The 14,037-nt window shown below is 41.4% G+C and overlaps 2 protein-coding genes across 5 annotated transcripts; one reads left to right on the plus strand and one right to left on the minus strand.

The window, feature by feature from the left end:
- Positions 1 to 402: 402 nt before the first annotated feature.
- LOC133901932 (probable anion transporter 5, chloroplastic) lies at positions 403 to 11,217 on the plus strand. 2 transcript variants are annotated; one of them, XR_009906800.1, is made up of 15 exons: positions 403 to 855; positions 1,441 to 1,586; positions 2,030 to 2,129; positions 2,733 to 2,785; positions 3,117 to 3,191; positions 3,863 to 3,943; positions 4,018 to 4,076; positions 4,813 to 4,913; positions 8,553 to 8,668; positions 9,245 to 9,281; positions 9,443 to 9,538; positions 10,010 to 10,151; positions 10,230 to 10,287; positions 10,486 to 10,572; positions 10,656 to 11,217. XR_009906800.1 is itself a non-coding variant. In XM_062343474.1 (15 exons), exons 1-15 carry the CDS (start codon positions 499 to 501, stop codon positions 10,764 to 10,766), a joined length of 1,614 nt encoding a protein of 537 aa, XP_062199458.1. In that variant the 5' UTR covers positions 406 to 498; the 3' UTR covers positions 10,767 to 11,217. The 2 variants fall into 2 exon arrangements, 1 of the variants encoding a protein (XP_062199458.1); XM_062343474.1 differs by having other exon boundaries at positions 406 to 855; positions 10,230 to 10,282.
- A 189-nt stretch (positions 11,218 to 11,406) lies between these two features.
- LOC133901933 (phosphopantothenoylcysteine decarboxylase subunit VHS3-like) lies at positions 11,407 to 13,797 on the minus strand. Of its 3 annotated transcripts, none has more exons than XM_062343478.1 (4): positions 13,546 to 13,690; positions 13,338 to 13,450; positions 12,163 to 12,221; positions 11,407 to 12,067 (listed from the first exon to the last, which is right to left on the minus strand). In XM_062343478.1, exons 2-4 carry the CDS (start codon positions 13,446 to 13,448, stop codon positions 11,737 to 11,739), a joined length of 501 nt encoding a protein of 166 aa, XP_062199462.1. In that variant the 5' UTR covers positions 13,449 to 13,450; positions 13,546 to 13,690; the 3' UTR covers positions 11,407 to 11,736. The 3 variants fall into 3 exon arrangements, with proteins under 3 accessions (XP_062199462.1, XP_062199461.1, XP_062199459.1); XM_062343477.1 differs by having other exon boundaries at positions 13,338 to 13,455; positions 13,546 to 13,686; XM_062343475.1 differs by lacking the exon at positions 13,338 to 13,450 and having other exon boundaries at positions 13,546 to 13,797.
- Between the last annotated feature and the right edge of the window lie 240 nt (positions 13,798 to 14,037).

Here is a 14,037-nt window from a genome sequence, read left to right on the forward strand (position 1 = left end):
AACAGAAAGCACAGGTTAACGGCAATACGATGCAGTTTGCTTGCTTCATGGCTGCTGCTGATTGCCTTCTGTTTTCGTTTTTCTTCCGGCGAGGGGTGGAGTCGGGGAGAGCAGATGGCGCCAACGAGGCAGGCAGCGTACACGTGGCAGCACTCAGCAGCTTGAGGTATACTGACACGTGGGTCCAGGCACCGCCCTTCAGTGGCACCACACGCGGTCTCGGCCTCGTGCTCTCCTCCCCACCGCGCGACTTGGAAAAAGCTCAAACCGCAGCAGTTGCTCCTCGTCTTGTGGCCGCTCGATACGTATAGTAAATCCTATACGATCTTCTTTAAAAAGATTCTGGATAAATCATTATTTATTTTGTGATTTAATAACTAGATTAACGGGGAGGATGAGGAGGAGAGAGTTTTTTTAAGTATAAAATTTGCTTCCGCTCGATACACGCCTCCGTCCTCGCCAAAATTCCGACGCCACGCCTCTCGCTCGCTCCAAGCCATGGCGGCCTCGGCGCTGCAGCCCCAGCGCCACCTCCTCCTCGCCGGCGGCCGCCTCCTCCGCATGCTCCCGCCACGCGCGCCCGCCCTCCTACCGCGCCGGCGCCGGCGCCGCGCCATGAGGGTGTCATCCGGCGACGGTGGTGGAGCGTCTGCGGGCGCCGTGGAAAAGCGCTCGGTTCCGGGGGCAGTTGGGGAGGAGGAGGAGGAGCAGGGAGCGAGCGGAGAGGAGGAGGGGGAGGGGGAGGAGGTGGCCGGGGCGTTGGAGCTGAGGTGGCCGCCGTGGGAGGGGTTGGCCGAGCGGTACAAGCTCATCGGCGCCACCTCCCTTGCCTTCGTCATCTGCAACATGGACAAGGTGGCCTATCCTGTTTGTGCTTGATTTGGACGGTGTTGTGCTTGATTAGTGGAATTGAGTGCTTACAATGTGGTGTCTCGCTATACTCATTGCACACTGTTTTGAAAGCAAGTGATGCTGTGATGGTGGACTGTCAGCATGCATTACTATTACCATTTACCAGATGTTCATCACTTCATTGGGATGCGAAATGAGTTTACATAATATGAGTAATGTTTTATTTTCTGGCTTCCTTTAGCATACAAACATAGAGAGATTAGTGTGAGACATTTCGGCTGAAGGCCACCTGTTGCAATTGTCTTCGTGCTTGCTTAATGATACAGGCCATGTCAAACATGATGTTACATTTTTGGGGCTCAATTTGGTATTCATTTGCGGCACTAGTACAAGCATGTTCTTTTCTATTGTACATTGGAAGCATTTCAGCAACGTTATCGTACAAGCATGCAATTGGCTTGAAGTTGCAGTTTGGTCTTTAATTCACTTTTTTCACACGACATGTTTATTTAGTTCTATAAACGCTCTGGATGGTTCATACTTGCGTGCCAGGAACTTCTGCTAATTGCAAATATTCGATTTTCTCAGGTTAACTTGAGTGTTGCAATCATTCCAATGTCACATCAGTATGGTTGGAACTCATCAACTGCTGGCTTAGTTCAGTCATCATTCTTTTGGGGTTATGCTTTGAGTCAACTACCTGGAGGATGGCTGGCAAAATTGTTTGGCGGAAGGTTTGTTTGGGGTAACAAAAGCCTCCTGAATTTGTACAAATGCAAAATATCTATGGTTGTGAAAATACCGATCCATTATTGTCTTCTTAGGCAAAGTGCAAAACAGCACTATGAAGTACGTTAGTACATATCTTTATTCTTTTTACCCGTTTCCAGGCTGCAAATAGTTTATATTACCATTATAACTAGAATCTCAGCTGAATTCTAGCCACAAGAATTTAAATTCAACAGGAGAGGAGATTGGTTCTAGGAAATTAAAAGATCAATTTAACAATTTCAAACTTCAGGACCCTGATTCAGCATTCTTGCATAGCTCAGAGACCTTTCCCGCAGTTAGATTCCATGTTCTATCTCATCATCTTATTTTACTCCTACAGTACATAATGTCTATTCCTGTTGTCGTGTTGTAATCATTTAATATTTTTATTTTATGCTGATTGTAGGAAAGTGCTTGAGGTCGGTGTTGTGGTGTGGTCTTTGGCCACTGCCATTATTCCTTTTGTAGCAGGGTTTATGCCTGGACTTGTGCTGTCAAGGATTTTGGTAACCTCTACTCACTAGCAGTCTCCTAGAGACTTGTTGATCAGAAATGTTGCACTACTTTATTCTGTTATTGTATCCATCAGAATTTCTCTAGCATGTTTCTTAGAGTAGTTCACTGTTTCCATTGTTATCTGAAGAGCACATATCCTTATGAAAGTGTCCCTTGATATGAGAGAATGGAGGTTGTATTGAGTAACATAGTTGGCATTTTTATGGATGTTCAGCACAAGGCCACAGGCAGTACCTTGACATGTAATTAGAAGTTAAGTTCTGTATGAAGAACCTAATTTCATTCACATATGGGTGAGTATATTATTTAACAAAGGATATTTACACAAGTGTTGGAAGTCCCAGAATTAAGTACTAAAACGTGAGCAATCCAAATTTAAATGCAACTTCTCCTGTTGTGTAATAAAACATTCCCATGTGTAAGCATTGCAATAACCATAATTTCATATATAAATTGGATTCTAGAGCATTCACATCTGGTCACAATGTCTATTTATCACACCTTGCCTGTACCGTGGGTGTGTTAACTTAGACAAAATGTCTACCATCTTTATTTTATTTGCATTTATTCCTTTTCATTGTGTTGTATGCTAGGTAGGCATTGGAGAAGGTGTCTCACCATCAGCTGCTACGGATTTAATTGCTAGGCAAGATTCTCCGCAGAATTGTTATACCATTTTCATATGCTAGTTTGGTTCCTTGTCATGACATTTATTTGTTGGGCTTTTATTAGTACAGCATGTGTCAACATTTATTTTCTTGCTAATAGTGAATCTCGTGGTTATAAATTCTAGCATAATGTAGGCAGCTAATTTATTGGCTGTTTTTCCATGACTCCTCTTGTAATGTTTAGAGGATAAATTCTTCCATAGCTACCTGTGCAGAATCACAGGTGGTGACTACATTCGTTATAATCTTCATTAAATGTTATTGTGGTTCACAATGATTCATACAGCTTACATTGGCACTCACATGCAGGTCCATTCCCTTGCAAGAACGATCAAGAGCAGTTGCTGTTGTTTTTGGTGGTTTGAGCTTTGGAAGTGTCTTAGGGTATGTATTTTCAGAATTTTTTTGTAGGTCAATATGTTCGTGATCTTTTATACTACATTTTACATACTTCCATTTATACGCTGATGCATGTAAATGCTGAACTCAAAATATATAGTATTTTCCATCTATGTTCGGCTCTAAAGTCTAAACAGCGGCTTACATCTTTTCCGAGATAATTGATATGAGTACTATCTTAAGCTATTGTGTTTCTACCTGAATTTCTTGACGACCATTGATATTTTCCATTTCTTCTTTCAAGTAAAGAATTAAAAAAAGTATTCTGCTGTAAGTTCTGGGCATCTAACTTGTTATGCACTTGGATGTAAACAGAGAAGAATGCAGTGAGAGAATTAGTTAGAAAGATCAAATGCTAAACTCTTTTTCTCGTTAAGTGCTTATAAGAGTTCTGTTGGTTTCATTTTTTCATTATTCAATCCACATGGGTGAGGTAAAACTTTTTGTATCCTAAGCATGATGCTCAACTAGGTTGTTTTCTTCATCATCTCAAATTTTGATAGCTGCCCAATATTGCCTTAGTAACCAGATGTTAACATTTTCTTGCTTATCAGAACAACGTAGCCTTACATTTTATCTGTATGACTATGCAGCTTGAAGTAACAGCAATAATGTTGCCATCAAGTTAACTTTTTGTCTGTTGTATTACATTGCAGACTTCTGTTTGCTCCTCCCATTATTCAGAACCTTGGCTGGGAGTCCGTCTTTTACATATTTGGCCTTCTTGGGATTATTTGGTAAGTAGATATTTCTAAGAAGTAGGTAACAGATAATATATTCTGGCTGAGCTTTATTTTCTGTTTTGTCACAGGTGTCTAGGGTTTGAATCTCTTAAAGAACAACAGTTAGGTGACAAAGAAGGCGTATTAAGTAAGTCTGATCTATCTTTATGATCTCAGCCACCACGATAGAAACTTTTTCTTAAAAATCACTATGATTGTTACTTCCATTCATATCTTTTCTTAGGGATTTTGGACAATTGTATTTTCTTAGGCTAAGGATCATGGTATAGCATTAATATATTCAAATGTGAATACTTGGTTTCTTTCATGGGAATGTATCATATAACTAGGCAACTAGCGTGAACCATTCTGTACATGCTTGTTAGTGCATCAAAGTTACTTGAAATTTTCTCAGAAAGAAAGAGGATAGTCGTCTAATCACTATTAAATGACCTTTGTTGGAAAGAACCAAAAGGAGAAGTTTAATGTGGATAATAACACAGAATTTATGTTAAATTTACCTTTTCCTTATTTCTTACGAAGCGAGTCGGGTTTGGAGTTGAAACTTCTGGTGCTGGTTTATTGCATGAAGGACTACCTTCTCAAGGCTCCATGTATCAAGTGGGCTTTATGCACTAACCAAAATGGTTTGCATGACTATACCTACTCTGGTTTGCATTATATTTGTCTCTTTCTTTCATTGTTGATAGAAAGTAATCAAAGTATTCAATATGTTCAGTACTGAGTACACTTTGAGCTTAACTGTGTCTACATTATTTTGGCTAATAGTATTTTTTCAACTATCACCTTAAGGTTGTTAAATGTACAGTTAGTTAGCTCAGATAATCATTTGTAACACCACAAAAGTTGCTTCTACTTTGCAGATTTGGGACAAAGTTCTGCTGGACCAGATGGCCATATCTCATCGGCTGTGTCTTCAAAATCATCAGACTCATCATTACATGATCTGCAGAATTCACTAAAGGTTGTTTTCTACCAACCGAGATCGCATTGTCTTAACACCATAGAGGATATGTTGAGGGATTGAGTAACAAGACTGTTATCAGGTTGTAATATTGTTGAAAATTGAAAAGTATAAGATCCCACATAATGGCAGATTAACCAATGTGATCCAGTGTCTAGTTTGTTGTTCATAAACACAATACTACTAACTAATGCCATTTGATTTGTCTTAATGGAGTTCATAGTTCTCTCTATATGAATATTTTTGTTTACGTAACATTCCTGGTCATCTCATTTGCAAGATATGTTGGCTTCTTCTTAACCAGTCAACACCAATATTGTTGGATTTGATCCTACGAGAGGTGAGTCATAAGAACACACACTGGACCCAGGAGTTTTCTTGCTGCCAAAGTGCCAACAGCTTCTGATGTAATCCAAAAGCCTATAGCTGTTAACAGCATCTGTACTGGACACAAGAGTTTTCTTGCTGCCAATAGCTTGTGATGTTTATTTAAACACCCAAAAGCCTATAGCTGCTAACAGTTTCTAACGGGTGAAGCTCATCCAGAGCTTCCGAACCTCTTCCCTGAGCTCTACTTGGGGGGGGGGGGGTGCAGCCCATTATATAGGCTCCAAACCGACCTACTGTACCTGTTACGAACTGTCATGCTGTTGCTACAGTACCGACAGCAAAAAAAAGATTAAACTACACAAGGCTTATACTACCAAATACACTGTACTTGGAATGAAGTGGACAACTTTCATAGTCTGAGAAGAGTGCAATCTAATTCAACTACATGCCAATGAAGTTTACCACTCACAATAAATCAAATTGTCTAGTTTGTTTTTTCTAATTTTTGTGTTTTTTGCTTTCCTATTTTTGTACATACCTAACCCCTTTTGATAAATGAAAAAGCACTGTGGGGAACTCCCCCACAGTTTTGTGTCAAAAAATAAATCATTTGATGCAATGTGACCATCCTAGGGAATCGACACAAATTTCTACATAAAGAGTGATTTTATTTACACACATCACCAGATTAGCAGTTTTTTTTCTCGAATATGCAGGAGAATTGCGTATCATTATATTAAAGAAGAAGAAAGGGTAGAGAACCCATACACACTCACACCCACGGCTCTTAAATTACAGCCGCGCCTGAGAAACACAAGAACACGACCACAAAACTCCCTAATCACTAGGGGCTAGGCAGCCAAGGAGGGAAAGCCCTCGAGCCCCAGCTGTCTCCCAGAGCTTAGCCTCTTCCTCGGCTAGCTGCAGAGCTGCAGCCATGCTAGGTGCAATTCCATCAAAAACACATCTATTCCGATGCTTCCAAAGGGTCCAGGCACCCATAATGACCAGAGAATTAAAGCCCTTTTGCACCTGCCCGAAAACCGCAGCCCTAGCCTTGCACCACCAGTCTTCAAAGGTTTTATCATCAACTGAAGGTGACAGAGCATGAAGATCATATCTCCTCAGGACACTAAACCAAAATTGCCTCGCAAAAACACAAGTGGTGAGCAGGTGATCAATTGTTTCAGCCTCTTGGTCACAAAGAGGGCAACGATCTGGATGAGGCAAATTTCGTCGAGCAAGCCGGTCCGCAGTCCAACACCTTTTATGAATCACTAACCAAATGAAAAAACGACATTTGCCTGGAGCCCAAGATTTCCAAATGCACTCCCAAGACTGAAAAAGGATAGAACCCTGGAAAAAACTTGCATAAGTCGATTTGACCGAAAACTGTCCTGATGGAGAAAAACGCCAGCGATGAACGTCTTGTTCCCCAGGCTGCAAAATAACCTCAGCCAGCCGATCCCAAAGATCAAGAAACTCGGCTAGCACAACAGTCATAGTACCTTGGATATCAAGAATCCAACAATTATTTGTTAAAGCCTCACGGACTGTGCGTTTATTGGCTCTTCTTTTGGAAATTACAGCAAATAAGTGGGGTGCGAGATCAGCAATTCGTTGTCCCAGCAACCACCTGTCTCTCCAAAACAAAGTCTGTGCCCCATCTCCGATCTCAGTTACGATCGCCATGGAAAAGAAAGCATGAACACACTCATGCACTTGGATCGGAAAAAAGGACCAAGGCCTATCAGGTTCTGTTTTCTGCAGCCATAACCATCTCATCTTAAGGGCCCAACCAAGCCTTTGGAGATTAGAAATACCCAAACCGCCAAGCTCACGTGGCCGCTGCACTTTGTCCCAAGCAATGAGACAGTGACCTCCTCTAACATCTTTTCTTCCTTTCCAGAGAAAACCCCGCCGAATCTTATCAATTGCTTTTATAGCCCAAACTGGGAGCTCAATGGCCATGGTTAGGTAAACAAGCATGGCTGTTAGAACATGCTGCACCTGAATAACCCGACCAGCCCTGGTCATAAGATCAGCCTTCCACCCAGGCACTTGATTAGCAATTCGGTCAATACAAGGTTGCAACTGAGTTTTTGACAATTTCCTCAAGGAGAGAGGTAACCCGAGATATCTGCAAGGGAATTGTTGCAGCTCACACGGTAGATGTTCCTGAATTATTGCAACATCCATCTCAGTGCATTGAATAGGGAAAGCACAGCTCTTCTGTACATTAGTTTTCAGTCCTGAGGCTTCTCCAAACAGGTTTAGGATGTCAAGCATAAGTTCAATATCATTACGAATCGGCCGAAGGAAAAGGACCACATCATCCGCATATAAAGAGATCCGATGTTTGATTGTCCTAGTTGATAAAGGTTGCAGCAAACCTTCTTCAGAAGCGCGAGACACCATGTGACTGAGAATATCCATAACCAAAATAAAGAGCATAGGAGACAAGGGATCGCCTTGCCGCAAACCTCGCCGGTGCATGATAACCTCACCGGGGATTCCATTCAACAAAATCTGAGTTGAGGAGGAAGCCAACAGTCCACTAATCATATCACACCAAATTGTTCCAAATCCCAATTTTTTTGATACCTCAATGAGAAAAGGCCAAGAAACCGAATCAAAAGCCTTTGAGATATCCAATTTGAGAAGAATTCGGGGCTGTTTTTGCTGATGCAAATATCTCGCGGTTTGTTGCACAAACATGAAATTATCCTGTATGAACCGACCCTTGATAAAAGCATTCTGATTGGGGGTGACTAAGTGCTGTAGCCGACCAGCCAACTGATTGGCCAAAAGCTTGGAAACGAGTTTTGAGAAACTGTGCACAAGACTTATAGGTCGGAAATCATTAACATGACATACCTCATCTCTTTTTGGCAGAAGAGTAATATATGCTTTATTGAGCAACCAAAAATTCCTGAATTTCCTGCTCCAAATATCCGAAAAGGCAGCCATGATATCACTCTTGATAATCGTCCAACAAGATTTATAAAATCTCCCTGTAAATCCATCCGGCCCTGGCGCCTTATCAGAAGGAGTTTGTTTAATTGTATTCCAAACCTCCTCTTCAGAAATGGGGGCCTCAAGATCAGCTAGATCATGGGATTCGATGCCCAACAGATCAAGATTAATAGTGTTGGTCCGGTCCCCACTAGTGCCGAGCAAATTGCTATAGAAATCCAGAATCACCTTAGCTTTGTCCTCATGGCTGGTGAGGACTTGATCCTCTGAAACCAGTTTGGATTTGAAGCCAACAGTCCACTAATCATAGCAGATCATTACTTGTTTTTTCAGGATGTGCCTTGGGGAGCATTTTTCAAAAGCAAGGCATTGTGGGCTATGATATATGCTCACTTTTGCGGAAGCTGGGGGCATTATACTTGTTTGTCTTGGCTACCAACATTCTTTAGGTTTGGCACCTTGCAAGCTCTCTTCTCAAGTTATTTTATATACTTCATGGATCATTCAGATTAATCTTCACTAATTTGTTTCACTGAATAGTTCATAATGATTTATTATACACATTTCTTGGAGTATCCAGCTTTTAGTAGTACTATGAAGTTTGAGCTCTGAAGTGATTAGTTCATTTTCTTTTATGGAGAAGTGCCTAGTTTCATTGACGATCTTTTCATTGTATGAACCTTTTATTTCAAGGACTTTCTTGCACCCACATACATACTGTGCATGTTCATTTCAGTTTTTTGAAAGTGGATTGACTTCAGTTAAGATAGGATCAAAGGGAAAAGTGTACTTCAAATTTTGTTGAAATTGGATATCATGAATTAACAGTGCATGTTAAAGTTTCTCATCTTCATATCTACATTTGTTGTGATATGCCAGTCTACAGTATGTCCTATGCTGTAGAAATCTAGGGAAGTGTTTGTTCGAATTTGATGTGTTGCTATTTGTTCATTACATTATGTTAAACATATGTAGCAACAACTTCTTGTTGTCGTGATTCTATTTCCTACTCATTTCTTACACAGTGAGGAGCTGAACCTAAACTTGACAGAAGCAGCATGGGTATGTACATGCTTTCTTTCTTTGGTTTATAATAAGATCCTTCTATTGAAAGCCCCACATCTCTCCTCACTATGTGATCGCAATCTGCCTTTATTTTTCATTGATGTCTAGCTTTTACTCTAGCCTCATGTACAGGTTTTGAATTTACATTTTTGCTGCAGGTGTCAGTCCTTCCTCCTTTGGGTTCAATGATCATTACATCTATCGCAGCACCTTTTGCAGACAACTTGATATCAAATGGAGTTGACACCACAAAGGTAAAGCATTCACTATTTTCTAATCAACCTTCCCTTCTGGTTGTTGCGCCTTTGCTGCATAGATTGTGGGGGTATTTAACCGTGACTGTAGGCATGTCTGGTGTGTGGGTGCGATGGTTGGCATTTAGAGAAGGGTAATGGGGGTAGAAGAGAGTACATACTCCATCGCAAGACCAAGGACTATTTCTTATAGACTCGATTTCTCTCTCTTCCTATTCAACTATGACTCCTGTGCGCCAGCCCCTGCTGCTTCCAGCTAACTCTACTGCTCTTTGGACTCTTAAATTGCCCCCATCCAGTGGCTTTCTCAAGAATCTCAACAGGAAGGTTATATGAACCCTGGCAATTTTCAGGAGTGATCATAATATATGCTGTCATAACTCATAATAGCATTTTCAATTAGCTTGTAAAATAAGACATTTATTGTAAGACAAATGAAAAAAATTACTCTTTGTTGCTTAAATTCTGTAGGTACGAAAAATATGTCAAACAATTGCCTTTGTGTCACCTGCAACTTTCATGATGCTTTCCTCCGTGGATCTTGGACTGCCTCCATGGGAAATTGTTGTTTTTCTTACAAGTGGCCTAGCACTCTCCAGCTTCGCATTGTCAGGTCACGTTATTTGACATCAACTTTCCATTTTTGACATGCTTCCAAGGTCCCAACCTAAATATTTTGGTTGATAAACAGGGCTTTATTGCACTCATCAAGATATTTCTCGTGAATATGCAAGCATTCTCCTGGTAAGGTGTGACAGTTCTGTCTTCTCAACTTTTCGTCATTTGTCTTCTTGAAAAGAAATATAAAAGGAACATTCCTTCACTTGGGTTCTTAAAAGGATGACTGATATACTGTTTGCAGTGGTGCTGGCTGCATTTATGTTACCCTGTAATCTTTAGGTTCTGTCATGAGTGGTAGTTGTTGATTTGTTGCCTTTGCGCTCTAGGGAATCACAAACACTGTAGGCGCTGTGCCTGGAATTGTTGGCGTTGCACTGACAGGCTATCTTCTTGATTCAACTCATTCTTGGAGTGTATGCCATCAATCCATCTTTCTAAACTATATTTCCTTTTATGAATCTTTCTAATCCCCATAATGGTATCTTTTTGTGTGCAGATATCACTCTTTGCACCTTCGATCTTCTTTTACTTGACTGGTACTGTTGTATGGTTAGCGTTCGCCAGCAGTGAGCCCCAGGATTTTTCCAAGTCAGAAGGGGAGTCGTGACATGGAGAGTAATATGTAGTTACATATGGTTCACCTTTGCACAGAAGGGATTATTTCAGAAGGAAATTTCATCTTAGTCTAGGCAAATTGAACTCTTGGACAGTGAACAGATATATATGTTCCTTCTAAGTCAGTTGTCAGATAAGAGAAGCCCACTCGTAAAGGGAAAATATAGCTTGTAAATGCCTATGGGCATTGTCTGACATGTATATAGGCATTTTCTGCTCAGTTTTCACATTTTGACACGATTTTGGAAGGGTAAGAGGAATGTATATTTGCAGTAATGCCCTGTTGTAGAGCAGTTACGTGTGGATATGTAGAACAGTATGTTATTTTTGGTTAGCAGAATACAAAATTGGAGTGCATTGTGCATCCAATCTCTGATGGTGTCTGGCCCCTTTTAAGGACTTGATTTCCATTGTCGTTCATGCAACCTGGGTTTGATGTTGAAGTTGTACTTGCAGCTAGAATCTAGGCACAGGCTTGCCATTTTACTCAACAATGTCGCTTAAGGCTTTTCAGCAACAGTGTGAATGTTCGATCAGGTATTCTAGACAAGTAGACAGTTCCTTGAGTTTAGGTCGCAACGGCATAGGCCGTCATGGATTTAGATAAGTGAATCCAACAGGCAACCAGAGGCTTGAGAGAACATTGCATGATGCTTACAGTATCTACATGTTAGCGATTACACTTCAGGCCTCAGTAACAAGAATTGGATTGAATGCATGATACAGAATCACAGCTCCAAATAACAGTAAAATGATCCCACTAAACACAGCATTTAACGACTACATGCACAAAGGGGAAAACACAATATAACAATTTAACATCAGATGTCAAAGTTTTCCAATTCTATGAGACCTGACAAACAAGCCACAAGCTACATAGGTCCCAAACCTGTTCCATCATCTAAACAACACAACAGCCTGAAACAAGCGAAGGAGGTGGATGCAGAATGTAGGAAGCCAGATCATTTCTTCTTCTTGGAAGGCGGCTGGTCCTCATCGTCGTCGTCTTCCTCATCTTCATCGTCGTCGTCGTCATCATCATCATCATCATCTTCATCACCACTGTCTTCATCGTCATCTTCGTCATCACTCCCTCCTTCACCATTAGCCTCAGGATCAGCATCGTCATCATCATCTTCACCCCCTTCTTCATCCCCAGATAATTCCTCCTCGGCATCATCATCATCATCTCCACCTTCATCATCCTCATCTTCGTCGTCGTCGTCATCGTCATCTGATCCCCCAGCATCCTTAGTCTCAGGGAAAGTTTCAGATTTGATTCTGCCAAGTTGCCTTCAAAAAGTACATCAACAAAACAGTCAGCCATACGGAACACTAACTAAAAAATCACAAGAGCAAACCTTTAAAAAAAGGGATAAGGAATTTACTTGTAAATAGCCCGCTCGTCTTCATTAAATATATCCACTCCAATGTTTACAGCTTCAATCTAAGAAAGATTGTTGTTGCATCAGCACAAGAAAACAGGAAAAAGATAACAAAATAACAAAAACATTGTTCTCATCTATTAAAAAAAGCATGCGCAAGATCTAAGAAGAATCAAGTAAGGTAATCAGCCATCTTATATGAAACTTATTTTCGACAGTAGGTATGGATCAACAACTAATAATCCACCAGCAGAGTAACTGGAGAGGAATACAACCAGCAATTTCTTTATTTCAGCACAGCCACCACATTTACTCAAAAGCCAGATGGCAGCAAATTGGTTTTCAGCTTTTCTCTAATCAGGTTCTGGCCTAGATTTTCCCCAAAATACAACATTTCTAACAGATCATACTTATGGAGACAGTGCACTCCTCAAAGCCTATTGTTCGCTCCTATAGGAAGTCAGATAAAACATCATGACCATTGAGAGACGAAATGTAAATTAGCTACAAATATGCATATTGTCTTAAATTTGTGTGGACAACAGTCCCAATCAACACATCCTCTGGCACAATCAACTGATAAAACTCACAACAATGAGAGGACAAATATCCCTTACGGTAGATCCCTACTGATCTAGCAACCAAGACCAACGTAACATTTACTGGCGTTCCAATTGTTACTTTGGTTTCGATAATAGTTCCTAGTATTACTTGCAAACTGGAGTAACATTTTGGCACGACGCATCATGAATGGTGTTGGAAACAGTGCGCCAATTTTTCAGTAAACCACTAAACCCATGATAGGGTGCACTTATGCTTCGTTTCCATCGTGCTTGGCTGCTTGCCTACTTCTGTACCTCAAATCAAAACCTCCCGATTCAACTGTCCAGATCTGCTAAGATCTATTTACAATAACTATACCAATTCTAGTCAATAAAACGACCAAAATTTCCACTTAACAAGTCCAAAATCGTCTAAACAACAATGAACATGAGCACACGCCCCCAGATCTGCAGACTAAAATACCTCAAAATTTTCAGTCAAACCCATAAAAAGCCATGTGTCATCAAGAATTAGCTCTATTAGCAGAGAAATCACTGGATTATCCCGGTCATTAAGCATATCTAGCAATCAAACATCAGAAACGCAAAACACAGGACACACTGCAAAACACTCACCGCGAGAGCTAGCAGGGCCAAACGCCTCTGGGCGGCAGCTGCGACTGCCAGCACGGCCGCCGCCGCCGCCGCCTCAGCTGCCCTCTCCGTTCCGAGCACCGCCGCCGCCATCTCTACACTACAGGGCAAAAAAGAAGAAGTAAAAATCCCAAAAAAAAAAAAAATCTTCCTCTAAGATAATAGGGGGGAGGACGAACGCGAACCCTACCTTTGCCTGCGCTGCGCTCGAGGAGAGGGTGGAGATGCGGATGCGCCTAGTGGCAGCGGGTTTCTTGGATGCAGACTTTAATAGGGGAGGCGAGGAGGTTAGGGTTTTGGGCTCGGCGTGGGGCGCGCTAGGGTTTTTGTGCTCGCGTGGGTGGGGGCCTCGGGGGAGGATTCGAAAAACGTAACGGGGAGGGGGAGATGCGGGAGCCGATCGGGATCGCATCATCATTCCTGCAGCTCTCGGCTCGACCTGTCTCTGGATTCTTCCGCCGATGCACGTGGGGCCCATCTGGCAGGGGATGTACCCGCAGGCCGCAGCAAGTATTTCTTTCACCACCATCTCGTGCCCTTCGTTTAACGGAAGCGGTTGAGAAACCGCTCTTACCGAGGGAATAATAATAGAGGAGATATAATACATGAGAAAAATTATTTATTATTTCATTTATTTATATTTATAATGATGAGTTCTGTCTGTTATATATAGTGATAAAAA

The sequence above is a fragment of the Phragmites australis genome, chromosome 20 (genome assembly GCF_958298935.1).
Source record: "Phragmites australis chromosome 20, lpPhrAust1.1, whole genome shotgun sequence".
Lineage (NCBI taxonomy): Eukaryota > Viridiplantae > Streptophyta > Magnoliopsida > Poales > Poaceae > Phragmites > Phragmites australis.

Coding starts and splice junctions, on each gene's coding strand:
- LOC133901932 (XM_062343474.1), top strand. CDS start 499: ATGGCGGCCTCGGCGCTGCAGCCCCAGCGCCACCTCCTCCTCGCCGGC. Junction 1,587..2,029: donor GCAAAATTGTTTGGCGGAAG/GTTTGTTTGGGG, acceptor TGCTGATTGTAG/GAAAGTGCTTGAGGTCGGTG. Junction 3,192..3,862: donor AGCTTTGGAAGTGTCTTAGG/GTATGTATTTTC, acceptor ATTACATTGCAG/ACTTCTGTTTGCTCCTCCCA.
- LOC133901933 (XM_062343475.1), bottom strand. CDS start 13,773: ATGATGATGCGATCCCGATCGGCTCCCGCATCTCCCCCTCCCCGTTAC. Junction 12,222..13,545: donor CGAGCGCAGCGCAGGCAAAG/GTAGGGTTCGCG, acceptor AATCTTTCTTAG/ATTGAAGCTGTAAACATTGG. Junction 12,068..12,162: donor GACGAGCGGGCTATTTACAA/GTAAATTCCTTA, acceptor TACTTTTTGAAG/GCAACTTGGCAGAATCAAAT.